Genomic DNA, 26,303 nt, shown 5'->3' with positions numbered 1-26,303 from the left:
AAGTTTACATAAACGTATTAGAGAACAAATTGTTTTGGTAACCTACGCGTCCAGACAGTCATAAAGAAAATTAACTTTTAAGCAACCATCGTTAGTGTCGTTTCGTACAAATTACTTGCTCTGATTTCGATTTGTGTGGCGCGCTCTTTTGTGACTAGGTTTTGCTTTCTTTCGCGAATCAGAACGAACTTTACTATCTTCGAAAAATAGTAAAAAGTGTGAAGGTATTGTTTTGTCTCTGCAAAACTGTCCGTATAAGCGTTAAGTAATGCTGCATGAACAACTTTACCCCACATTTCCATTTACGATAAACTATCAAGGATGATAGGATGCATGGCTGCACCTTTCAAATTCGCTGTGTTGTAAGAGCCCATGAATAAACAAAAAAAAAAACACACACACACTCACTTTCTTGTCACGGCGTCTTCCGCTTAAAAACGCAATTTTCACAATTTAACACACGGCACTTCATTTGCATTAGTTTAATTAGTTTACCACTGAATTTTCACATTTTTTAGGTGCTTGTCCATTTAAATGTACATTTAGCCCCACAAGTTTTCAAGTTAAATACAAGTGAATGCTGCGATCAAACTCGGAATTTTCGGAAGATGGGTTAATTCGATCGTTACACGTTCAACTAAATAGTATATATTAAAATAAGTTTATACAAAAATATTAATGACAATATACATATAAACTATATAACTAATAATGGGTTAAATCAACATTTTCTTTCAACACTCCACTTTTTGTCTTTTCTATTGAAATACGTATTTATTGTAGCATTTTCAATGAGACGGGAATTTATTTTTAGTTCTTGACGAAGGCATCTTGAAAATATAATTGACCATCAGCTATGTGCAGGCTACATTCCAGGTGCTAATTAAAATGAAGTAGTAGCTATTTTTGTTTAGATGGCAGCACTTAATTTTGCGAAGTTGTCTGGTAGCTTTGGAAATACGCCATTTTTTCTTTCTCCTCTTCACACGACATTGTCAAACGTTTTCACTCGAGAATATTTCATATATTGGTGCGGAGCATAATTTGGTAATGATTTTGAAAGAGGAAATTACTTAAGAAATCTCACCAAGTTGCACCACAATAGCTGAAAAACATTTGGAATATATTATGTTTAAAATTTCAATAACATTGTGAGTGTGGAAAAGTAATAAAGCTTGGAAATATTGAAAGAAAAGTACCTACCGAAAGAATTGGCATTTGTCGTGTGAAGGGCGACCGTAAATCGAGTCAAAGCAGCTACAACGTTGCGTACAGATATTAGCAAAATCATTGGCTATTTTTGCTGATTTCAACGTGATTCACATTTTACAACATGTCTGGCAGTGAGGATGGACAATTACAAAGTCCTGGCTACGATAACTATGCATTAAGGTATGTATCTTATGTCTTGAAAAACCATGGAAAATTGTTAGCCCGAATCATGTAATTGTTTTTGGGGGGGAGTAGCATGGAAATCGCATTGTGTGTATAACTCGTGTCTTTAGTCACAGCTACACATGTAGAATATATGGGTTGAAGGGCAATGAAAACAAATTTCCATGGAATAAATTTACGCATTATTTTGAAAGATTGTTGAATTGTGATTTTTAGGAAATTATTGAAAGAGTAAAAGCACGTATGAAAATTTTGCATATGTAATTAAAAGAAATGTGTAAAGCATGGCTAAGTTATAGTTGCAAAACTAAGCAATTTTAATTTCGCATTTGTAATAAATAAAAGTATCTACATTGAAATTGTTACTCTAGTTAGTGCATCTCATTGAATTAAATAAAACAAGCTGATATAATTGCTTAGTTTTGCAAATTTCATCTTTTTATATACGACAAATACCATCACATACCAATTCTCATCATGCTTATCCATAACCTTCACCCAGTTTCACCTGGCATTGTTCCTGCCCAAACAAAATTCATAATGATCCTATATCACCTTCAAATATCCACTCTCCATCCCATTAGGTCTAAACAATATACCACTTAATTAAGTACTTTTTAATTTACTGAAATTTTTTCATTGCAAATAGGCCAAAAAGTGTGTACATGTCCAAAGAACGATGCGCGCGATGGCCACCATCAATTCACATTAAATCTAAAAACAAACTTATGAAATATAAACAAAAATTAAAAAATAAATTACACCCAAAATACTTAAGAAAATGTCATGAAAAATGTAAACATGAACCTTAAATTTCGCGTACGTTGGCGTATAAATAATAGAAACAGTGTGGTGCATAATAGTCGAAACAAAGCATGAAATATTTGCATAGCAGCCATATCTATACCCCACACATCACGTCGCATTTCATCCACACAGCGATGGTGCATGGTCGTCAGCACCGCAAGAAGGCGCAAAAGAAGATTCAAAGCGACTAACTGGGAGAGAGGAGAGTCTAACACATACCTATTGCCTTTTAGAACCGGAAGTTTGGTGAAAACTCTTACTTATCAACAATGTAACAAACGCTGCCTTGCCAGCTGATCGACTGCTTCCCATAAACTAATGCACAGTTAATGCAGAAAATCCACTAGCTATTAGGTGGCGTGAAATATTATTCCACTAGCTATGACGACGTCTACGCAGGTGGGTGCGGCAGACAAATAGACATCAAATATTTGTGTTAGTTTGGCTACTAGTCGTCCAACTCCTCTCTCTTTTATCGTATGCCAGAAACAACTGAACTATCACGTTGCATGCGAAAAAAGTACTACAAATTTGAGCTGGACAACAGGCTTGTTGGTGTGGTAAATTAATTTTTTGTTAAGAAAAAGTATTTACATTTAATACAAAATTTTTCAGTGATTTCTTTTCTCTCTACAAAAACAAAGAAAAAATATTTCTGTTTGCACTCTTTCTTCCATATTTAAATTGAGTCCTTAGGTATATGCTGCTGATGTCGATTTACTTTTTGTGTGCCTTGGGCAATTTGATTGACTGAATTGTTTAAGGGGCTTCGCGAGGTAAATAAAAATAGCCAAGGTGAGTGAGTAATACATAATATGTATGGAGAAGCATTTAATAAGCTCAACGTACTTATGCACATATGTTACTCTATTTTTAAGGAAATTACCTGCTTGTGTAAGTATGCCAGACCTACTTTTTGTTGAGTCGTATGAAGAAACCATCAAAGTTGCGAAATAAAAACCAAATGAAATGTGCACGCACATATATAATATGTATATGTATGTATACCTGTGTTTAAAATTATAGGAGCGTGACGAATTACCCAATTTTAACCTTTTTTTGACATTTAATTTTTTATGTTTTTATAAAAGTATTCATTCTACAATAAAAACCATATAACTCGAAGTTCCAAACGTTGTTCAAAATTCACGAAAATTTAACAAATTTCGAACAAATGCATTAAAATTCCCACCATGTTATTAAATTCTGGATATGCCGTTTTATAGCCCTTTAAATATTAGTATAACAAAGTGTAAGTCTCAATTTATTCAAGATTTCTTTGATTGATTTTCGGCAATTTCTTCTCGCTGAGGTGTGTAGTATTTTGTTCTATATAAAAGGCTAAAAATCATGTGCTTTTACATAGAAGGAAATTCTCAATATCGTAGACTTCAAACTCGCACTTTATTATACTAAAATTGAGTGGACCATAAAACTGCGCGCCTTGAAGTTTCTAAAGATTCTGATTAAAAAGTTGAAAATTTTAATAATAATTTTTTTTTTTAATTTGCTATTTTTTTTTTAACTCTTGTACAAATTTTGAAGCTGTTAGTTATATGATTTGTGTTTTAGAATGCACTATACTGTTGTAAAGGCATAAACAAATAAAATAATTAGATTTAAAAATAGCTTACTTAAATTTAGAAATTCGTCGTACTGCCATTATTTTGAACACAGGAATATGTAAGTTCAATTAGCAATATAATTTATATTAAGTGGATGCCTCAAGTTTTAAAAGGCTATCGATATGTGCTGAATGCCATGGAAACATAGTATAATTGATGTTTACAGCAGTGGAGACACTATTTAAGGTGCGTTTCATATTTATTAATATATTTTGGAACAATTTTTATGAATTTTTGTATATGTATGTATATAGTATACTTTTATTGACCAAAATATTGGGGGTATTCACATCCGTTACGTTACCTTTTTGGCATATGTATTTGTTAGTCTGACAAACGATGCTAACTGATTAAGAGCTTTAGTATCTTCCGCGCTTCTCTGTTTAATTTGCTTTTGGTGTTGAAAAACTTATATGAATTATAGAAAATTTAAATAAAAATACTTACTCCTATGCGTTATGCGTGTTACCAATTGTGTAATCACTATAGCGAAAATTGTCAAGCTGAGAGGGGAAGAAAGATTTATGTACAAGAAAAAATTCCGATGAAAGAGCTGAGTTAAGCAAAACACGGTATCGAATTCGATGTGAATATCCTTGTCGGTTCGTTATTTTTCGTTTTGTAAAACTAAAAGCAATAATAATGTGTTTTAATACAAATACATATTTTGTCGTAAGTTTTTTAACTTCAAAACTGTCCCACCTAATAACTAAACTATTCTCTCTGTTTTTCTATTTCGCTTTTTAAATTCGCATCACCTGTAAAAAGGAAATAATACTAAGTTTTGTTTTTAGTATTCTCAATTTTATTGGTCTCAATGCATAGAACGAGAAACTTTGTAATATGTCATACGAATTTTTAAATATACATCCATAAATGGTTGTGCACCGTATTCGAAAGAAATTTCAGTCATGTCATACTCATAGATAACCATTTTAGCTAGTTTTGGATGCATCTTAATACTTTTTTATGTTTGCAAATAACACTAACTTAGGGAAAACTACTAAGTTAAATGTTGTAGCTATTGTCTTTGAAGATGGAATATCTTTTATCAGTTATGGTTAACAATTTTGGGTCTATGGATCCTGAAATTGTTTTAAAAGTATTAAGAAATATACATGACCGAAATACTCGTTGAATAAAATACACAGCGGGTAGCCCATGACGATTTACCAAGCAATTTTCCAGCTTGTTTTAGTTTACACCTCCCTGAAGCACATCTGGGTACACCTCCTAAACCTGGCTCCTTGACCTAATGCCGTCGAAACTGGAAATTTCTTAATCACCACCAAAAATTATTTTCATGAATCTTGTCAGTTCGATTTTGCAGGGTGTATAGTTAAGCTAAGATTGTTTTTTTTATACTATTATTTATTTTTAAATATGAAATACACCTTAAACAGAATTTCATTTGTAAAGCAAGCTTATTCAAGCACAAAAACTTTTCGTTCTACATTTCATATTGGTTGCAGTTCGTATTAAATATATAAGCGCGCGCTATTTTTAATACTGTTATACTCACATTACTGCGTGTTTTAAGATTTATTATGTGTTGAAATATGAGAGCGTCCGCTTTTAACTTAAAAATTTGTTACGCCAAATTCAATCTTATAACTAAAAGTAAATTTTGATATTTCCGTCAAAAAGTTTTACACTGCATTTCTTCTAATAAAATTTGAGTATTTTCCAGAAGAAATGAGTTATAACGCGTCGTCCATAATAACGTTTTTAAATATTTATCCGCGTAAATTTTATTTGCTGAATACATGTCTAAATATTGTGTACCACGAAAATATTTGTATAAGCATTTATTGTAACGTAGACGTAAGCGCACACTTCAACTTTTTAAAAGAAAGTACTACTACACTTTGATCATGAATATTTTTGCTCTAATTTGCATTCTACATAAACAGCAAGCTCCTTAGAACAATCTCACGTTGACCAAGCCAGAAAAGTAAATTGACATCGAGGCGATTTTAAAATTTTCGTAGGTTTTGTATGAATATGTAAGTTTGAACAAAATATTCATACATATATAATTGCTAAAAAATATAGTCCATCAAAAAAAAAGTGGTAATGAATTAATGTGTTACGACTGGCCATTGCAAAGCGCCAAACATGTACGTTTGGAACTTGCACACTGGACTTCGACCGGATAGAGAGCAATACGCGCACCAATCAGGCGGGGCATCAATGAATTTACATTGAAGTGCTATGTGTTAACGAAAATATGCACAAGTCTTTGGCAAAAGCTGAAGCGGGAAAACGTACAAATGCAAACAAACACCAATAACTATAACTAACAAATTTCATTAAGCCATTTATTACCCATATATGCATACACATTTAGTTTAACTACATAATATGCAAAATTGACCACCTTATATCTTTGTATTAAAATAACTGTAAAAGCAAAAAATTTAATATCACAATCAATCAAAAGCAAATATTATTCTCTTCCCAAGTTTTACCAATTTTATTTCATATTTTCATCATAATTAAAATTAATTAGCGGCGAGGAAGATGCAGACTCGTTGGACATCAAGCCTCCTCAGGCGAATGTGTTGCACGCTCGTGGTTCCGCTGAATCGAGGCGCAAAGACAAAACGGCAAAAGAGAAAAAGCATTCCAAAGAGAAAAAACACCGTAGCGAAAGAGAGCGTGCTAGTGACCGTGAACGCGCTGAGAGGGAGCGAAATTTACGCGACCACGAAACCAGGGAACCACATGGCCGAGACATGCGCAACGATCGCGGAGGAGGCACACGTCCTGGCGCGGATATTGAACGAAACCGAGATCACCGAAGAGGCGGAGAGGAGCGTGAGGAAATGGTGCGCTATCACCAGCGTGGCAGTGGCTATGAACGCGATGACGGCGCCAACAGAGATATGATGACGAATAGTGAGCGTCGTTATGCGAAACACTATGACCCGCACAACAATGAAGTGCGTAGGAATAGTGGCGGCAGCGGTGGCGGTTATCATCAGCAATATCAGCATCCCCATATAGCGCGCCAGCGACAGGATTACTATGAGCGCAATTCTGGTGGAAGTGGCTACCATCACGGCGGTGTTGACTACTACAACAATCGACATCAACAGCAGCAGCCTCAACAGTATGGTGGCGGTGGTAAACACGCGCATATGGAGTACAGCGAGGTCAGCTATGAGATGCAGCGCGAGCGCCGTAAGTACAACTATGACACGCAAAATGACTCGGAGAGTATCGAACAGGATTTGCGTTCGCGTTTGCTTAGTAAGAGGCACAAATTTGTAAAGGGCAGTGGTGGCGATGTCATTGAGTTGACGGAAAACTATGAGTCAACCTCAACGTTACAACGTCAAAGATATAGCGATGGTGAACGCAATGAGCGCTATCGTCAGAAGCGTGAAAAAGTGCGCGAGTCTGTTATAGAGGTACTCGATAGTCCTGAGGTGGTTGAGCTTGAAGGTGCAGGCACAGAGGAAGAAGAAGCGCGTCGCCAACGGCGCAAGCATAAGCGACGCAATAAGGAGCGTGAAATGGTGCAGTTAGAGGCGGTGGTGACGACCGAACAAGTGGATCGCTCGGAAAAACGAAAAACGCCCGATGATCCAGAGGTGCTATCGCGCCGCGAAAAAATACTTGCGGTTGAACGTGAGAAGGAAAAACGTAAAGAGATGGCTCGTGAGGAATTAGAAGCGCGTCGGCGTGCTCGAAATGCGTTGAGTCCAAGTGCGGTGGCAGCTTCCGTCACTGCTGGGCTAAACGTTATGAAGCGCAAGAAAACGGAAGATGTAACTGAGCACGAAATAAAAAATAAACGATCAAAGAAGACGGTGGCTTCTAAAGAGCGCAGTGACGAAGAGGAAGAAGGCGAGGCGATAGACACTGATGACGAAGATGAAGAAAACGAAAGTGAGGATATGGAAACGCAGAGCGGTAGTGGTGATAGTGAAAGTGATAGCGACAGCCATTCTGAGGAAGAAGGTGTTATTGGGCGGCATGAAAAGCATCACCGTAAACGTAGCAAAATAGAAAAGAAGCGAAAGAAGAAACATCGAGGCCACAAATCGGTTGACAATGGTACTAACGATGAGGACGATGATGAAGCGGAGGACTTGGATCTACCCGAAAGCCCGCTCTCTATTGGTGAACTTTCTAAATCCCCACGGCGCCAACATCGCGCAAAGAAGCACAAGAAAAAGAAAAGCAAAAAACGTATCGAAGCAAATGATGATGAAGAAGATGGCGAGCAACGTTCATCACGATCAAGATCACGCTCCGTCCACTCATGTTCACGCTCACGTTCAGCTTCGCGCTCGCGTTCACGTTCACATACACCCCGTCACAAGAGCTCACATTCACGATCGCGTTCTCTTTCAGGCTCTTCGCGACGACATACAACGCGCTCACGTTCACGATCACGCTCCCGCTCAAATTCGCATTTTGACTCGCGTTCAGAGTCATCGCGCTCACATTCGGGCTCCTCAGGATCACTTTCGCGATCAAAATCGAGAACACGTTCACGCTCACGCTCAGAAGAACGTGACATGAGTTCAGCGCATAAAACAGAGGAGGAGGCCATAGCCGGAGGTACTAAGCGCCGTGTAGAAGGCCGCGATGATTCGCCTGCGCGCGATGACAAGGGCGCGCCGCTACCCGACTACTATCCGGGCATACAGGGCTGCCGCTCCGTCGAGGAGTTTCAATGTTTAAATCGCATTGAAGAAGGAACTTACGGCGTAGTTTACCGCGCTAAAGACAAACGTACAAACGAGATAGTAGCTTTAAAACGACTAAAAATGGAGAAGGAAAAAGAAGGCTTCCCCATAACGTCGCTGCGTGAAATCAACACGCTACTTAAGGGGCAGCACCCGAATATAGTGACAGTTCGCGAGATAGTGGTCGGTTCAAATATGGACAAGATCTTCATTGTTATGGATTATGTGGAACATGACCTCAAGTCGCTTATGGAGACTATGAAAGCGCGCAAGCAATTTTTCCTTCCTGGTGAAGTGAAATGTCTGACACAGCAGTTACTGCGTGCAGTTGGGCATTTACACGATAATTGGATATTGCATCGCGATTTAAAAACCTCCAATTTGCTGCTTTCACACAAAGGTATATTGAAAGTAGGTGATTTTGGGTTGGCTCGTGAATATGGTTCGCCGCTGAAAAAGTACACATCACTGGTGGTCACATTGTGGTACCGCGCACCGGAACTGTTGCTCTGCTCACCGGAATATTCGACACCTATTGATATTTGGTCGGTGGGTTGCATTTTTGGCGAGTTTCTTCAAATGGCGCCACTTTTTCCAGGCAAAACAGAGACGGATGAACTGAACAAAATTTTTAAGGTGAATCAACAAAAAATATTGCTTGCTTATTGTAATTTATGGATATTTTGTTTTATCAAACACTCATTATTTCTTCCTATTTCTCGTACCACCCTCAGGAACTGGGCACACCAAACGAACGCATTTGGCCTGGCTACAAGGATTTGCCTCTCGTCCGGAATATGTTAAGTCAAAACTCACAATTCGCCGACTATCCTGTTTCCAATTTACGCAGGCGTTTCGCCGAAAAAACCACCGACATAGGTATTGAGTTGATACAGGGTCTTCTTACCTACGATCCCAAGAAAAGACTGACCGCCGAAGCTGCCCTAAAACATGGCTACTTCAATGAGCTACCCCTGCCCATCGATCCGTCCATGTTCCCCACATGGCCGGCGAAAAGTGAGTTAGGTGCGCGAAAAGCACTTGCCTCTTCGCCTAAGCCGCCTTCGGGTGGATCGCAATTCAAGCAGTTGGGACGAGACGAAATAATTGTGGGAGGTAATGGTGGCGGTAGCAGCACTGCGACTGGCGTTGCTGCCGGCAATAGCAAAGTAATATCTGGTATTATAACTGGTAACAAGAAGAGCGCTACGAACACCGGCTTTGTGCTAAACGCAGGCACTGAGCAGCGTCAACTAGCCATGGGGCCTGGATTTAATTTGAAATTTTAACCGGAAAGACAATGAGCGCAAAGAACTCTTGCTTTTGTTATTATATATTTGAGTATGAATGTGTTTATTGGTACTATTGCTTTTATAATAATTTTAGTCATTATCTAGTTAATTATGAGGGCAATTTCCAGATGGATGATTTTTTGTTACATACTATTCTTACTAAATAACCATACGTAGATTCTAAGCTGCAGTCCAAAAAATTGCAAAAGCTGTCACCTGTTTTGTTCTAATGAACAATGATAATTAAGAACAAATTCAACTGAAAACCAAACGATTTTACTAACAGAAAACAAAAAAAAAAAAAACTCGCAAGAGCTTAATATTAATTAAAATTGTCAGTAAATTTAAACTATACATATTGAAATCTAAATAATTTTAGAATAAAAAATGTATCTATGCGAATATGTACAAATTACATGATTTGAGGAAAACAATAAAAACAAATGAACTTCATAGTCGTACATAGCAACTATGACTTAAATTCGCAGATTTACACAAGCACATGTCAAGCAAATAAAATAAAACACTCAAATTTAATTTTTGTTAGGTTTAAGCAATTTCTAGATGTAATAAATATTTAGACCTGTTGTAAAAAGGAATGTTTATAAGAGTGGAGAAAAGCCTTGGCAGAAAACAAGATCTATAAGAAAAATACAAGCATATAATTTTGCAACAAATTTAGAAAAATTGTTCTTGCTTTGAAATTATAAGGTAAGCGTTCTCTGTGCCGAATTGCATTGACATCTGTTGATTTATGTAATTCAGCAAAACAACAGAGTAGTAAATTTTACTAATTACCGCTGAAATAACGCCAAAAGATGGATTTAAATTTTATAACGAATTCCCAAGTAATAATACCTTTTCTTGTGCAATCTAGCATCAAATCAACTATAGCCAAACCATTAGTTTTATAAAAGTTCGTTTTTTTATTTCTTAACTATGCCGGAATGGCATTTCAGCTCATTCCCTATATATGTAAATACCGCTCACAATTAAATAAAATACATTTCACAATACATATTTGATCTGCAAGTTGATAACTCGAAAATATAATCGTACAAAAATCGTCAGACCTACAGTGCTTATCTATGTCGACCACAAATAAAAGTATGTGCGCTGCCAGTGGGGTATATATTCGCGTAGCGGTTCTGACAGCATCTTGATTAGCGGAACATCTCCCACAAACGATAGCACACGATCTAGGCGTGAACGTGTCGTATGTTCGAAGAACGGTGAGCGCATCAAATATAATAGTAGATTGATGCAGCGCCGCGACAATTCCAACTTCTGTTCTTTGTTCATGTTTTGGCGATGTTGATGATACATCCGTATACTGACCAAATCTAATGCTAGCGATATTACGTACTGTTTCCAGCATTTTTCACCGAACACTCCCATTGTAGCTAAGTGTATCAATGGTTTGACAATGTACAAATATTCTGCTTGTACCAGCGCGTAGTTCACCGGAATTTTGGAATTTGCTTCTGTTCTTTCGTCTGCTAGTTTGAAATCGCGATATTGTATTGGGGGTGCACCCTCTACTTTGCGCATCATTCGACCGGAACGTTTTAATTGGAAAGTAAAACTGCTGTCACCAAAGCCATTGTGGCTCAAAGTGTTACTTTTTGTCGCTGACTCTTCAATCATTAGACCGTTTTTCTTTGATTTTAGTTTCTTGATTAGTGCACGACGATTGAGTGCAGGAAGTGCCGGTGATGTGATTATTTTCTCTGTTGAATGCTTAAGTATGAAAAAGCGTCCTGCTGCTTTCACGAGTTGTACCAGCGCAACGAACAGCCACTTTCCTTTGACGCCAAAAATGCGTTTAGCCGATATCTCAATGAACACCTCACAATATTCTAACGTGGTCAACATGACCTTTAAACGGTAGACAAATTTCTCCTTTTTGTTGTTGCGACGCGCTACTGCACTAGTGCTAGCGTCGAAGTTCACCTTTGTATACTCTATAGATAGGCTGTTTTGTCGGGATTTGTCGATTATGCGGTCATTGTAAAGTACCAACATATTGGATAGTGTGTATACGAGCTCGGATACCACATTTGAATCATAAATGCGTCCTACAAAAACAAAAGAATTCACTTAGCTCTACACGAAAAAGTTTTGTTGCCAGACATACCAGCAATGAAGTAAGATATCCATTTTGTTGTGGTTTCTACGTCGCACACTGTTTCCGGATTTGCAGCCACCCATGCTTCATATGATTTCAACAGTCTCTTTAAATTGTCCATAGCCGTGAAGGTTTCCGATGCAGTTGAACAGCCAAAATAGCTTTTAATCTATCAGTGATCTGAAATACCAGAAGAACCACTGAGAACCACTTTCGCAAACGATAAAGTAAAAGCAAAATGTCGAAGGCCGACCATCTTTGATCGAGCATCGATATATTTCGATAAAATTGCAGGTGTAACGAGACCGCATACATGTATTAATTAAATGCATTTATAAATATTTGTAAAAACATTATACAATGCAAATAAAAATGTCTCCGCAAAAGTTGCCGTTTAATAAATTATAAGAGCAACAAGCTGGATTTAGATCAATATTATTTTACTTTGGTTACTTTTCAGTAGATTTTCCAGCGAATTTTGTTGTGCTACACTAGCGAAACAGTTTGAGCACCTTTGTAAATAAATCATCTCAAATCCCAATACAGCTGATCGACTTCTATTTAGTTTGAACATTTGCTGCGATTGTGTGTGAGTTTATTTTGTGTGTCCCTCGATTGCTTGGAAATTTATTTAACAGAATGAGTGCAATTAATTTTGACATACGATTAAATAAGGAGAATAAAATATATCACGAAGGCGTAAGTATTTATAAAAATAAGGCATATTACATGTGCTCCCGTCCCACGATAGACTGGTCTACGTTACCGAAACGACTCGGATCCCACCAAGGGGTGTAACTTCCACACCACTACACGAAAATTCATATATGTATATGTACACTGCTTTATGCTTTTACAACAAATCATACAATTAAAATTTTCAGGAGCTGTTAAAGGGATGTGTTCATTTTCACTGCCCAACGGAAGCCAAACACGATGGCATCCTCCTTACACTAGAAGGTGTGGTAAACTTACAGTTAAGCACGAAAAATGTTGGACTTTTTGATGCCTTTTATAATTCTGTAAAACCCATAACACTGCTCAACACAACGCTCGAATTGGCTGCACCAGGTAAATTGTCTGCGGGCGTTTCGGAATTCCATTTTGAGCTCCCGTTGGTGTGCAACAAAGAACCTCGTGTACTTTATGAAACATATCATGGCGTATTTATCAATATTAATTATCAGCTGCGTTGCGACGTCAAACGTAGCTTTTTGGCTAAATCATTGCAAAAAACACAGCAATTCTGTATACAATATAAGCTAACGCCGGTGGACACCAAAGTGCTGCCCGCAACAGAAGTGAATTTCAGCATAAGTCCGGAGACGTTGCAAAAATCTGCAAAGGAGCGCATAAATATACCACGATTTCTGATAACTGGCAAACTAGATCATACCGAGTGTTGTGTAACGCGACCATTGACAGGACAGGTGCGTGTAGATATAAAACCAAACTCGGATTTACATATATCCTGCTTAGGATGCCGAATATTTTATGTTCTTTCAACAACAATCAGCAAGCATAAATTATTTCAATCTTTATCTATAGTTAACAGTACAGCACACGGAAGTGGCTATAAAGTCAATTGAACTGCAATTAACACGAGTGGAAACCTGTGGCTGCACGGAGGGTTATTCCAAAGATGCGACAGAAATTCAAACTATACAAATTGCAGATGGCAACGTTTGCCCGAAGCTGGAAATACCTATTTATATGATTCTACCGCGTTTATTCACTTGTCCGACATTGATTACAAAGAATTTTAAAATAGGTAACTATGCGATTTATTTCTTTTTCAGCATCGATAATTGCTATTGTGTTGTTTATTTTTTCAGAGTTTGAGTTGAATTTACTAGTCATTTTCAAGGATGATTACGTTGTTACCGAGAACTTCCAAATTGTCTTAAAACGTACAGCGCCACCGGGTGATACTAAAGTAAATAATGCTTGCATTTAAAATGGAATATCTATGCGTTTGCAGGCATTCCGATTGACAATAAGTCCGAAAAGTTTTCCTTCTTAGGGAAGGAAGCAAATATCATTGAGTTCTTTATCACTTGCTTGTGCACATATATCAATTAAGAATAGTAAGAAAATATATATTAGCGTGTAAAAAACACATATTTTACCGTTATTCTATACTTGGCAACTGATGTCAATTTAGATGAAAAGGATTTTTTGTACCAAACACAATGAAGCAAGTTGACTGAATGAAGGTAACTAACTTTACTACAGAAATTAAGCAATCAATTATAAATGTTAGATTGTAGAATCTAAAATTCATTGCATATACATAAGAATTTTGGCTCTATCCATTAATAAATAAGAATTACTTTTTATTTTTTGCATTTATTTACCTGCACGAAATAAGAAATAGGACATTTCTAAGCTTACGTAATAAATTTAGTTACAATTTAAACAACAAAATTCGTTACAATTTTATTATGGAGAAGGTGCATTCTTGTATAAAAAAATGCTACATTATTTTCTTGTTAATGATATTTTTTTCTTTTATTTTGTAAAAATTAAGCTATTACACATTTTCCCTTTTTATATACAAAAAACTTCAGGCACACAATCATACTTTCTTACAAAATTTTTTTAATACAATTTAGTTCAACAGTCACTCCAGCACAAAATTACACTTATTCAACAACGTTTGCAGCATTTTTGTGTTTTTTATCGTTCAAGTGTTCGGCATCTTGTAGCGTTGTTGGTAGCACTTTATCAGTTGTTTCTGGGAAAAGTAGAGTTAACGTGCCGCTAAGCAAAGCGAAGCTGGCGAAGAGAATTTGTGGCGCATACTCATAGTAATTGGCCTGTAAAGCAGACCAAATAAAAGAAATGAAAGTTCACATATTCATGAAATTGTAATATCATACCAGAAGTGGAGCTTGAGGCGCAAGCATCGAACCGATTCGCCCAACCATCGAGCAAAATGATAGCAAACTGTTACGTACATTAGTGGGGAAAATTTCTGAGGTGAAAAAATATAAAATTTGAAAACTGCATGTAATTGCAAGTTTCCCAATTAAAAATAGCACCAACTCAGCAATATTATGATCTGAAAAGCAGCATACATACAAATGTGAATACGAGTATCACGTAAAAAATATCAAACTGAAATTATGCACACTTACTTTTGCCCACCAACGCTGTAATGCCCATACAGAGTGCACACACTAACATCGAGCCGCATAGAGAGTAACGTCGCCCAATCCGATCCATAATCAACAATGGCAAAATCAAACCCGGCACTTGTATTAAACCATTCAGCTGGAAATTTACATATTTATTACCACCCAGTGTGACTGAGGTGAGACTCAATCCCAATGCCACTAAAGTGTGAGTAAACCAACATAAACAACAATTCAATATACGCCAACGAAACAATTTCAAAGCTTTCACAATAGGATAATGACTTTCGTGTGCTTGTTCAAGTTTCGCTTGATTTTCCGCTACCAAAGCTTTCAGATCCTCCTCTGGTATCACGCGTTTATTTACGCGTGCAGCACGTTTTAGCAAGCGCGTAGCCTCCTCCTCCTTACCCTGACTCAATAGCCAACGTACACTTTCGGGTAGTATAAAGAGGAATAGTATCTGTAGGAGTGCTGGCGTATAGAGGATGCGTAATAGATTGCGCCAATTTTGAAATTGTTGAGCTAAAACGCCCAACAGCGCCTCGCCCAGTGAATAGAAGATCGTGATGATGGTCGCAGCAGCAACACGCCGTTTTGGTCCCACCAATTCGATGGCCAACAAAAAGGCAGTTGGAAAGAGTGTACTGCCGACAGCCATGTCGATGAATTCAAACACGATGAACATATAATAGTTGCTAGATACCGAGCGTATTATACCCATAACGGCGCTAAGAAAACCGCCAACGGCAAGCATTGTGCGACGACCAAAGCTGTGAACGATAAAGTAAAAAAAAAATAAAATTAAATTTACTATAGTCTAATCGGGTTATCTTAGGGTCATTTTTTTAGTGCTAGTTTACATTTGGTTTCCGCCTAAAATAAATTTAAACCCTTAAATTCAGTAGAAAATATTCACCACAGATTGAATATCGAATTTGTGCAAGACGATAGATCTTTTCACCATGGAATTTGTGGTGATTTTTTTGTTTGTAATAACGCATAAACGAATTCATAGGCCTCAACAGTTAGACGAAAAATATATTTATTGAAGTTTAGGTGGAATGCTGAGTTAAATTTGCATTACAAGATTGACTTCACTTCAGTTTCTTGAAGTACTGAAACAATTTGTTGTAATAATGAACTTTCCCTTCGAAAACTTCACTTATATAGGGTGTTTTTTTAGCTGCACGGGAACTATCGATGTCGATAACTCTGGTTTGACCTGAGAATGGCAAACTGTACTGACATTGCTGCTGAGTAAAATTTGGCAAGTCATCATGAATCATTTAACGCCAGAACAACGCTTCTAAATTTTCTTTGCACAAAAAAAAAAATATGTTCGCAAAGCTCATAGCGCAAAGTGTTGAAGAAGATTTCATATGTTTCGTACCAAAATGTCTATTCGTCGTCATTCTCAACTTGTTGGCTTTTGTTCTTCGACTACGTGGAAGATTTTAACTAAGGATCTTGGCTTACGTACCTATAAATAGTGCTCATTTAGATTTCTTATTCAGATTTATTGGAAAAAGTAGTCAAAAATTGGGCTGATCGAATGGAACATCCATCTCACTCGTAGCCGCGGCGGACATATGTACATATGCCGGTTTTCATATTCAAAAAATAAATGCCATGGAATTATAATAAAAAAAATTCATTCCAACAATATTTCTATTTTGTATTATCATTTTAAGTTCTTTAGCCCTTAAAAAACACCCTTTATATGTATGTATATACAATATTTCAATTAACCGTCGTCTTGTCGGGCTTCGAACAAAATTTTCTGTATGACGTTACTAAAATCAAAGCTTTTATTGTTTATGTCTTGGATTGGCACAAGCACACATTTTTTTAATTAATTTTTCTCGACATATTGATACCACATATACATGAATATCGGATTAGAGACCCCTTGAGGGATTTTAGTGTTAGAATGTGCAGTACGCGGTGCGCGGTAGAAGGCTATATGGCTGCTCAGTTTAAATTTGTATTATAAAAATAGGTCAAGAATTAGTTGAATATTAATTTGTGACATACATACAGTCACTCACACCTTATTTGATACAGACACGATTTTTTTGTAAAGTGTTCTAACATATATTTCACAATATTTTGCGAAAATGGAAAACACATTTATTTATTTGGTTTTATTTCGTTTCTCAACATAAAATACAAAAAAGTATTCACGCATTTCATTGTAATGCAAAACAAAAACAAAAAACATACAGAGAATTCATGCCCCAGCTTAAGTGGTACAGTTAAAAAAGAGCAACTATTTATTTTTAATTTTTAAAATTTTAAGGCATTGAGTACTTTGTTGGGTATCCTTTTTTATCAATTACAGCTTGAAGTCGACGTGGCATGGTTTTTTTTCCTTACAATGAAATGAGTGGACTCTTTTTATATTTTATGTTGAGAAATAAAATAAAATAAATTAAAATAAAATAAATAAAATATCTGCATATAATGTTTTTCCATTTTCGCAAAATATTATGAAATACAGAACCCTTTACAAAAAAAATCGTATCTGTATCAAATAAGGTGAGTGACGACCGCTTATGCTAGTATTTATGTTATGTAGATGTAACTCTGCAACTCCTATGAATATGTAACTCTAGTCACATAAGATCATGTGTTTTATACATCGAATTTAAAAATCCAGCCCTCTCGGTGAAAAGTTTTGAAAACTACCAAGAAACGTTAACATTTTTCAACTCCACCTCAAACAATAAATCAGTTTCATAAATAAAAAATAAAATAAAATTACAAAATAGTAGAAAAATATTTTCTCTTACCGATCGGCAAAAAAACCACCCACTGGTATACCGACAAATTGCCCAATATTATTTATCGTACCGACCATTGTCAACATCCATATATCCGAGCAAAAGATGGAGAACTATAATTTTTGTATAATAAATAAAATGAGTTCCAAAAACAACATGCAATAATCCGTCCCACCTCATTAGATATGGTATATTCTTCATCGCGAAACTTCAAATCATTTCCACATTTCTCGGTATTACTTTGATTGAAATATGCAGGTGTACAAAATTCACTCGATGGATTGGTATATTCCGCCATTATATCCTCAGTTCTATTCGTAGCAGCAAAGCGTGTGCACTGCTCGTAGCTAGAACCCTTCATGGGTATCGTGTAATTGAGCCAAGGTTCATAATAATCACTCGCGGGGCTATCACATTGCGGCACAAAGCATCTGCATAGTTTTTTTTTATAAACATTTATTTTATTTATTATTGGCAATTCGAAGGAAGTTTGCAATCACCCACCTGTGCACCACTGTACTTGCCGTAAACACGTAGGAGATGGAGAAGAACGCATTGAAAATCATGGGTATGCATAGCAGGACATAATTGAACAGTTGGAAGCGTCCGAATTGTCCGATACGCACCAATATACCATCCAGTGTGCAATCATCACTGCCTTCCTTGGTAGCTTTATTGTCATCCCCGATCGCCGCCGGCGTTGTGTGATTTGTTGTTTCGCTTTCAGTTGCCATTACATTACACACATTATAACAAAAACGATCTTAAAAACACCTTTTTCTAAGAGTTCGACGCGCTATTTTGAACTACACGAGTGTTTTTTTGTTTTGCAACAACGTGCTGGAGACAGTGCACCACGACTACGAGCGCTACCACACCACAATAATGCGACGTTCACCAGTCGAATAAATGAGGTACTGTGAGTAATTTTAATCTCAACCACCGTAAGTTACTTGCTGGCTCGTGTCTTGGTGTCATCGGTATGTAAAATTGAAGAATTGTTGTAAACCCAGTGAGCGTTGCAAGCGGCTATTGAACTTTGCTCAAGTGAGAATTTGTGGCCGCTTAATTTTTGGCCTACGAAGTACTCGAGTAAGTTGTACAAGGCATGCCGGCTAGAAATTTATAATTGATGGGCTCAATCCCTTTTTTATAATCAGAGAAAATATAATTCCTTGCTGCGACTCGTAACTCGGCAGTCAAACAAAGAACTACCGGGATAAAGTTTATCATGGAAACTCTAGGATTGGAATTTGATCCGTTTTTCCATTATTTGGCAAGCTTCGGAAGGCGCGCCAGAAATTCGACACCAAGCACGGGTTAAGCTCTGAGCACGTCAAAATTAGTTCGAAACGGTATTATTGAACTTAATCTCCTTATTATGCTCCCGCATTTAACTTTTTCCATTTTTTGGTAATAAGCTTTATAAGTGCTAGGAAAAATTTTATCTAAAAGCGGTTGTCCTACGTCAGAAAACGGCGAACTTTGTTTTTTTGCTACAAAAAAGCATCTCGTAAAAGCCATTTATCGTTCGGTGACGGCATAAAACTGTGGATAACTTCATAAGGACACAAGCAGCAGAAATACTCGGCCAAAGATCAAAATGTAAAGCTGTGAGTGCTTTTCAGCCATGTGGTGCATATGAAGCTTCGGGTTTTAACATTTTAATAATGGGACGCTATAATTTTAAGTTTTCCGGTTGAAATTCTTAGAGAATTAGTTTGATACCCAATCAATAAATTTATAGCATTTTTAAGAATTTCAGAATTTTATAACTCCCTTTTTTTGATAGCAGCCACTTCTCGGTAGAAACCTTCGAGTACTGCTTCCATGAAAAGTTTCTTATAGAAATTCCCTCCCACTTTGAAGCGGCATCAAACTGTGCACTAAAAATGGGAGATTCCATGTCTTGTCTTAACAACTTTCAAGGATATAAAGGATATATTAAAATATTTTTTGTAAAAATATTGGCGCTGGTTGACTTTTTTCAAACTATCATCATACTTAGAAGTGACCTAGCCTCTCCTGGGTTGGGTGGTTGAAGTGGTAGTTCAATCGGAAAACTACCACTGCCTAAGCACAACCAATGTGCACTGAAATCATACATACAGCTCCTTAAACATACTTGGAAATATGTATGCATATGTTCAATAAAAATAAAAAAAAATCCTAATGCAATTCTCACTTATACAAGAGATTGCCTCCTAGATGTTCACTGGGTGTTGTGAGTAAAATATTTAAAGAGTGTATCTCTGTTTTCGTATTTATCATATTCTCGCGCCATCTACAGAAACAATAAAATCTCTTATTGCTTATTATAGTTGCTGGTTTCGTTCTCGTTATCACTATTTTTAGCCTTTCTAGCTTTTTTTGATGGTTCATTGAGGAAATACTCACACACATTTTAGCTTGTTCGTCTCGGCGGCTTATCGCGGGAAAATTGTGGCTATCAAATGTTTTTGAACATGGCATGCTGCGTTATATATACGAGTAGCGGCTGATAAGTCCACGGTCAAAGTACTTGATGCATGAGATTAAATAAAAACTGTATTAAAAAAATCTTAGTCTCCGTGACACCTATTTTAAATTTGAAAAATTCAAAGTCACTGGAGGCTGATCTGGACGGTAGGGTGAGTGGTCAATTACTGTGAATCCCGTATCTTTTAAGTCATTTTTACGGTGTGTGCATTCACAGTACCCTAACTTATTTTTGTGTATGCAAGTTTTCATAAAATATCTCTTCAATTCAATAATTTTTTGGCTATAGTTCCCTTGCTGTTTACTCAGTACTTATTTTTCGATTTTTTGGACATTATTTCTAGCCTGGCGGGCTCGTCTCTTCCTTGTTGAAATAGCCGAGACCATTTTTTATTACTGTACAGGCGGCCTCTATAGCCGAATTCGCTTATGCGTTGCTGGCATTAGGTATCAAACGGGTTCGAAACTCACTGTATGAAAAACCAAATTAAAATGAAATGTATTTTTTTAAAGCTAGCTGTCACCCCTCGGCAGGCCATGGCAAACTTTAAACTCATAAAAAAGCATCTGGCGTTCGAAGGCTACATATAGCCATAGTGAAAAAATTTCAAATGTGAGACCGTTCTTTAACAGACCGTTATTCGGCTCTGAGAATCATCTGAGGGGCTAACGTCACTTGAGGTGTTTTTACAAAAGAACTGAGATTGTGTTGGTGGTATACACAAGAAAAACCAAACAATGACCGTCTGAGCAACGACTGATTGGACAAGTGTGTGAATGCATGGGAAATGATTGTGCAGAATGATGGTGCCAGCAAAAATTGCACCTCTTTTTCGCCAAAACTAAATAGCAAACCTGGTAGATTGGTTTGTAGATCAAAATCACGACGCGCACCGAAAATTGCTGGACTGGCTCGACCAAATATCTAACAAAAGATGTACCCGCTAATTATAACTATACATATATAAGTATATATATATATGTATGTACTTTTTATGAGGCTGCAGAATTTTCAAAAACGATTAAGTGCCTTAGGCAGCGACCTTACCAATCACCCCTCGTACATGTACTAGTTTATGGCCATAAATGCATATCGACATGTAGGTCTACGTGCTTTACTCTAATCAATAATTTGTAAGTGTCTGGGAAAAATAGTGAATATAAAAAAATCTATATATATTATGAAAATATAAAGGTCATTCTAAATTAATATTTTTCAACTTTCAATACTAAAGAAATTAAGAGCAACAAGGAGCATACTTTTAATATTTAAATTTTGTGATAAATATGTAATTGTTATATAGTGCATTTTGAAATATTCCAAACAAAAAAAATCATAGAAAGTAATTATATGGACTTCATATTCGACCACATTATCGTCATATCTACACAGTTTTTCTGCACAAAATTCTGCTACAAGTAATATTCAGAATTATCGCACATTTTCTTCAAAAATTATCAAACTCAAATTTACGTTTTTACATTTGTTCTATTTACACGCACATCTCTACTAATAAGCAAAAATTGAGTTTTTTCGTAAATTTCTGCCAAAACAGGAAAAAACTCCTTTTTGTACACCACGTAAAGCTGTCTTGAAATTTTAGCTTTTACGTTTTTTGAAAAAAAAAGAAAACAAAATATTGAGTTACGTCTCTTTTGAAAAATAATTCCTCATATACTTGCTCATTTAGAATTATTAAGAGTAAAAAACAATCAGTCAACATTACTTGCCGGTGTTTTACACGTTTGACAACCAACACATTCTCACGCTCTTGACGTACTTTTGATTTTTTTACCACTAGAGATGGGCACGAGATAAAATAATCTATCCCGATACCAACCGTAAGTTTTACTTTTATTTACTACTAAACTAGTAAATAGAGACTTTCGAATGCGGTCCTAGGTGCCCTAGTTTTTAAAAAGAATTTTGTTCAAAGATTAAAAGATGTTTCCGCACGGAATGCAAATAATTTAACATCTATTTGAAGAATACCATCAAAACCGTGTACGCTTCAGTCAGAGGATTTTGCAGCTGAATAACGTCTGGTTGTCTGATTTTCCTAAAAAAATCAATTATAGACCGCAAAGTGCATTTTCACCTCTCTGTAGTTTTAGCAAACAAAACACCCGTTAGGGGCCATGGTGAAAATATTTTTAAAGGTGTGCTCTTTAAAAGTTCGCTATTCAGCTCTGAGTGAATTTAACAGAATCCGCTGATTGGCCGACGTCACTTGGGATATTTTTACAAAATAAATTGAGATTGCGTTGGTGATATACGAAAAAAAAATCCACCAATGACACTTCGTTGCCTCCTGAACAATGACAGATTGGACGAATGTGTGAATATGTGTGAAAATTTGAATTTTTCTAAGGAATTTCCCAAGTGACGGCCAGCCGAATATCTCCATTTTCCCTTTTACCATAGTTAAAGAACAAACCTGTTTATGGACAACGGATAACAGTCGAGTTCCCCGTGAGACACCACTCCATTTTCAAGAAATTAAATAAAAATGCGATTAAAACATATTTTTTATACAATGGAAACGTTGCAACTGTCACTGGCGAACGGCACTGCATTACAGTCCATTCTTTATAAGAGAAAGGCCCGGATTCATATCCATGGCATTCCATTATGGTACAACAGCCCACACACGAATTTTTGAGAAACACTTTTCCAGACCGTTGCATTTCCCGATTAATGGCCTTGGTTTGGCAAAATGAAAGATATTGCTTAAAATAAATTCAGGCTGTCGCTAAGCCAAAATTAAGGTTCCATTAAATAAAGGGTATTTCAAAACACCAAGGCGCGTGTTATTTTAAAATAAAGCATGTAAAATTTGAAATTCTTTTTTTTTATGTGTGAAAAATTATGTGTGAAAAATCATATCTTTTAACTGTCCACCATGAGAACGTCTACAGGTAAAATCCGCCAAACAGGAATTCCTAATTGTTGAGAACGTCAAACTGTCGGTGTTGAAGGTTGTCCAGCAAAACTTTGCGCTACAGCAGCGATATTCTCAACAGAGCGTTTTTGGTCTGTCAGTTTTTTTTTCCTCGACGAAACCATTTTCTTAAATTTTTTTTTCAGCAACCTTTGAATTGTCGACTCATTCGGACGATAATTTCCATGAAAAAAATTACGCATTTTGTGATGTTGTTCTTAAAACCCGACAATTTTCACAAAAAGTTTCAATAATTTCAACGCGTTTTTCTATCGTGTAAAATTGTACATCTGTCTACTTGACAAATGTGAAAGGTGGCATGAAAAAGGTACCACCTCGAAGTTATTTACTACTAAGAGCTAAGCGTCACTTTTGAAAGACTCATTATTTGTAAAATATGCGATATTTCTTAATCATTTTAAAAATGTCTAAATTTTTTAGTTTGTTCTCCTGAATGTTAGTTTATAAAATTTTTCTATCGCGCGCGTAAAAGTATGTGGTTCACATCGTCTCAAAAACATATACCTCACTTACCACTCCCGATTTTGTTTTTATATCTTGAGTCACTAGAATCCGTTAGTCACATGTCATCTCTAGGTGACATCTGGCAGTTTATAGCTTAATAAACAAATCTTGAGTTATAAGTGAATAAATTAAATACTCCTCTGTGGCACGTGCCGAAAAAAAAAGTTTTTATTAATCGAAAATATAAAAATAATTTATTCCTTGGAAACTTAAAATTGCATCATTCTATTAGAGTTGGAAAAGAGCTTTGTCTCATAGTTATGAATATTAAGAAACATAATAATTTCAAGAAAAAAATATTTTATTACTACATCAACAAATAAAGCAAAACAAGCTACATAAGCTCTCTCTCTGATCGAGACGAATCCATATAAGGTTTCAGGTTTGATCAGCTCTTTGGTGCCTAAAAGTGAGAGTATTTGAATTTTCTTTCCCTCTTCCTCATTTGCTGCAAGAGCGCCATAAGCTAAAAAGAAACCAAAATGTCGAGAAAAACGGCGTCAAAGTTGTCAATTTACTATGCCTCCTATATTTCCATCCAGTGAAATGCTCTTAATTGATATCGCTCTCAATTTTTTACACAACATAAAATAAGAATTTATGTAAACAACGAAAGTGAGCGTATGGGTGTATGTATCTTCTGCTCAAATATGAACGAGACGTTATCAATAAAACGATCCGCGGATGACATATGGCAAAAATAATTTTTTTGTTTTTTGGTACTACTGTTATAAGCTTACATGGCAAATTTCAACGTGATATGTCACATAGTTTGTTTTCTGTGCTACTGTAAACAAGTCAAGCTCGAGTGTGTTCTTCGAATTCTCTTTTATGACTTCAATTGTCTCAAAATGTTTTCCACGGAGCGGCAACTTGAGTTTGGGAAACAGGAAAAAGTCACATGGAGCCATATCAGGCGAATACGGTGCTTGCGGAACGATATTAACATTATTTTTGTTCAAATAATCGCGAACAAGACGTGATGTGTGAGCTGGTGCATTATCGTGATGCAAGAACCATGACTTGTTGTCCCACAATTCCATCCTTTTAAGACGAATGTTCTCGCGCAAACGCTTTAAAACGTCTAAATAATATTCAGCGTTAACCAATTTTGCGATTTGTGCGATTTTCAAGCACAATTTCCTTTACTTTTCCGATGTTTTCGTCGTTTACTGATGTTGCTGGGCGACGTTCATGAGGCAAGTTTTCAACCGATGTACGGCCCTCTTTGAACGATTTGTACCACTGGAAAACACGTGCACGCGATAGAGCAGAGTCCCCATAGGTTGTCTGCAACATTTTTAAGAGGTCTGAAGCCGAAATTTTGTTGGAATAACAAAATTTCAAACAAATTCTTTGTTCAACTTGAATTTCCATCGTTAAATTCGAAGAACACACTCGAGCTTGACTTGTTTACAGTAGCACAGAAAACAAACTATGTGACATATCACGCTGAAATTTGCCATGTAAGCTTATAACAGTCCTACCAAAAAACAAAAAATTTAGTTTTGCCATATGTCATCCGCGGACCGTTTTATTGATAACGTCTCGTTCATATTTGAGCAGAAGATATGTGCTTAGCAGCCATGTATTGTTCAGCTGATCGATTCTATTTAGGTATTTTTCGAATAATAATTTTATTTTGCTGGCCATGTTAACATATTGCAAGTATGATATGTCAAAATGATCTTATCGCACTTTAATCAATAATATGTTACGGCCTACATTTTGATGAAGTATCATACTTTCATACACGTGATTAAGAAATTGAATATTTTTTCGAGGCAATATTCATATTACATACATACGAGTATGGACGTACAAAGGATTTAAGTATGCATATATGTATGTACATTAGGATGGGCAAAAAATATATATTTTACCTCCTCTTATAACTTTCTATCAGAAATCATGTTCAAAAATTATACCCGATCTTTTATTTAAAAAAACGGAGATTACATATTTCTCATAGTAGCCCTGAATACCACTAAAATAATTAAAAAAATATTAAAAATTAAAAAAATATATTTAAAATTAAAAAAATATTAAGAATTAAAATAATACTAAAAATTTTAAAAATATTAAAAATTAAGAAAATATGAAAAACTAAAACAAAAATATTAAAAATTAAAAGACAAAGATTAAATTAAATTAAAAAGAAGAAATATTAAAACTTAAAAAATTTATATTAAAAATTTAAAAAATATACTAAAAATTAAAAAAAATATTAATAATTATAACAAAAAAATTTTTATCAAAAAAAAAAAAAAAAATTTAAATAAAATTGTTAATCCCTTTACCTTTTATTTTTAGTATAATTTTTCGGAGAATTGTGAAGAGAAGATTAAATAATATCGATCTGTAGGTATTTTGTACCCAATTTATGGAAAAGTGAATTTTTTCCATGTAATATAAATTCGATGGTAAATTGTTGGTAGCACGGTTAATATTATTTTGGGGAAAAGAAATCCATTATTTTTGCGCA

At 35.9% G+C, this 26,303-nt stretch overlaps 4 protein-coding genes across 4 annotated transcripts; 2 read left to right on the top strand and 2 right to left on the bottom strand.

Moving 5' to 3' along the window:
- Positions 1 to 998: 998 nt before the first annotated feature.
- On the top strand, positions 999 to 10,509 carry LOC129240688 (serine/threonine-protein kinase PITSLRE). The gene is made up of 3 exons (XM_054876630.1): positions 999 to 1,392; positions 6,340 to 9,166; positions 9,265 to 10,509. Exons 1-3 carry the CDS (start codon positions 1,334 to 1,336, stop codon positions 9,817 to 9,819), a joined length of 3,441 nt encoding a protein of 1,146 aa, XP_054732605.1. The 5' UTR covers positions 999 to 1,333; the 3' UTR covers positions 9,820 to 10,509.
- A 215-nt stretch (positions 10,510 to 10,724) lies between these two features.
- Positions 10,725 to 12,189, bottom strand: LOC129240691 (peroxisomal membrane protein PEX16). The gene is made up of 2 exons (XM_054876633.1): positions 11,960 to 12,189; positions 10,725 to 11,900 (listed from the first exon to the last, which is right to left on the bottom strand). Exons 1-2 carry the CDS (start codon positions 12,069 to 12,071, stop codon positions 10,909 to 10,911), a joined length of 1,104 nt encoding a protein of 367 aa, XP_054732608.1. The 5' UTR covers positions 12,072 to 12,189; the 3' UTR covers positions 10,725 to 10,908.
- A 340-nt stretch (positions 12,190 to 12,529) lies between these two features.
- On the top strand, positions 12,530 to 14,289 carry LOC129241608 (vacuolar protein sorting-associated protein 26C). The gene is made up of 4 exons (XM_054878041.1): positions 12,530 to 12,649; positions 12,835 to 13,380; positions 13,499 to 13,721; positions 13,786 to 14,289. The coding sequence occupies exons 1-4, from the start codon at positions 12,590 to 12,592 to the stop codon at positions 13,905 to 13,907; spliced, it is 951 nt and encodes a 316-aa protein (XP_054734016.1). The 5' UTR covers positions 12,530 to 12,589; the 3' UTR covers positions 13,908 to 14,289.
- Positions 14,290 to 14,370: 81 nt separating this feature from the next.
- Positions 14,371 to 18,798, bottom strand: LOC129241607 (organic cation transporter protein). Its single transcript, XM_054878040.1, has 6 exons — positions 18,378 to 18,798; positions 18,049 to 18,304; positions 17,883 to 17,986; positions 15,091 to 15,860; positions 14,833 to 15,014; positions 14,371 to 14,769 (listed from the first exon to the last, which is right to left on the bottom strand). The coding sequence occupies exons 1-6, from the start codon at positions 18,605 to 18,607 to the stop codon at positions 14,596 to 14,598; spliced, it is 1,716 nt and encodes a 571-aa protein (XP_054734015.1). The 5' UTR covers positions 18,608 to 18,798; the 3' UTR covers positions 14,371 to 14,595.
- Positions 18,799 to 26,303: the final 7,505 nt, after the last annotated feature.

This window comes from Anastrepha obliqua, chromosome 3 (genome assembly GCF_027943255.1).
Source record: "Anastrepha obliqua isolate idAnaObli1 chromosome 3, idAnaObli1_1.0, whole genome shotgun sequence".
Classification (NCBI taxonomy): domain Eukaryota; kingdom Metazoa; phylum Arthropoda; class Insecta; order Diptera; family Tephritidae; genus Anastrepha; species Anastrepha obliqua.
Note: the sequence above shows the minus strand (reverse complement) of the source record. Positions and strands in the feature narration are given on the sequence as shown.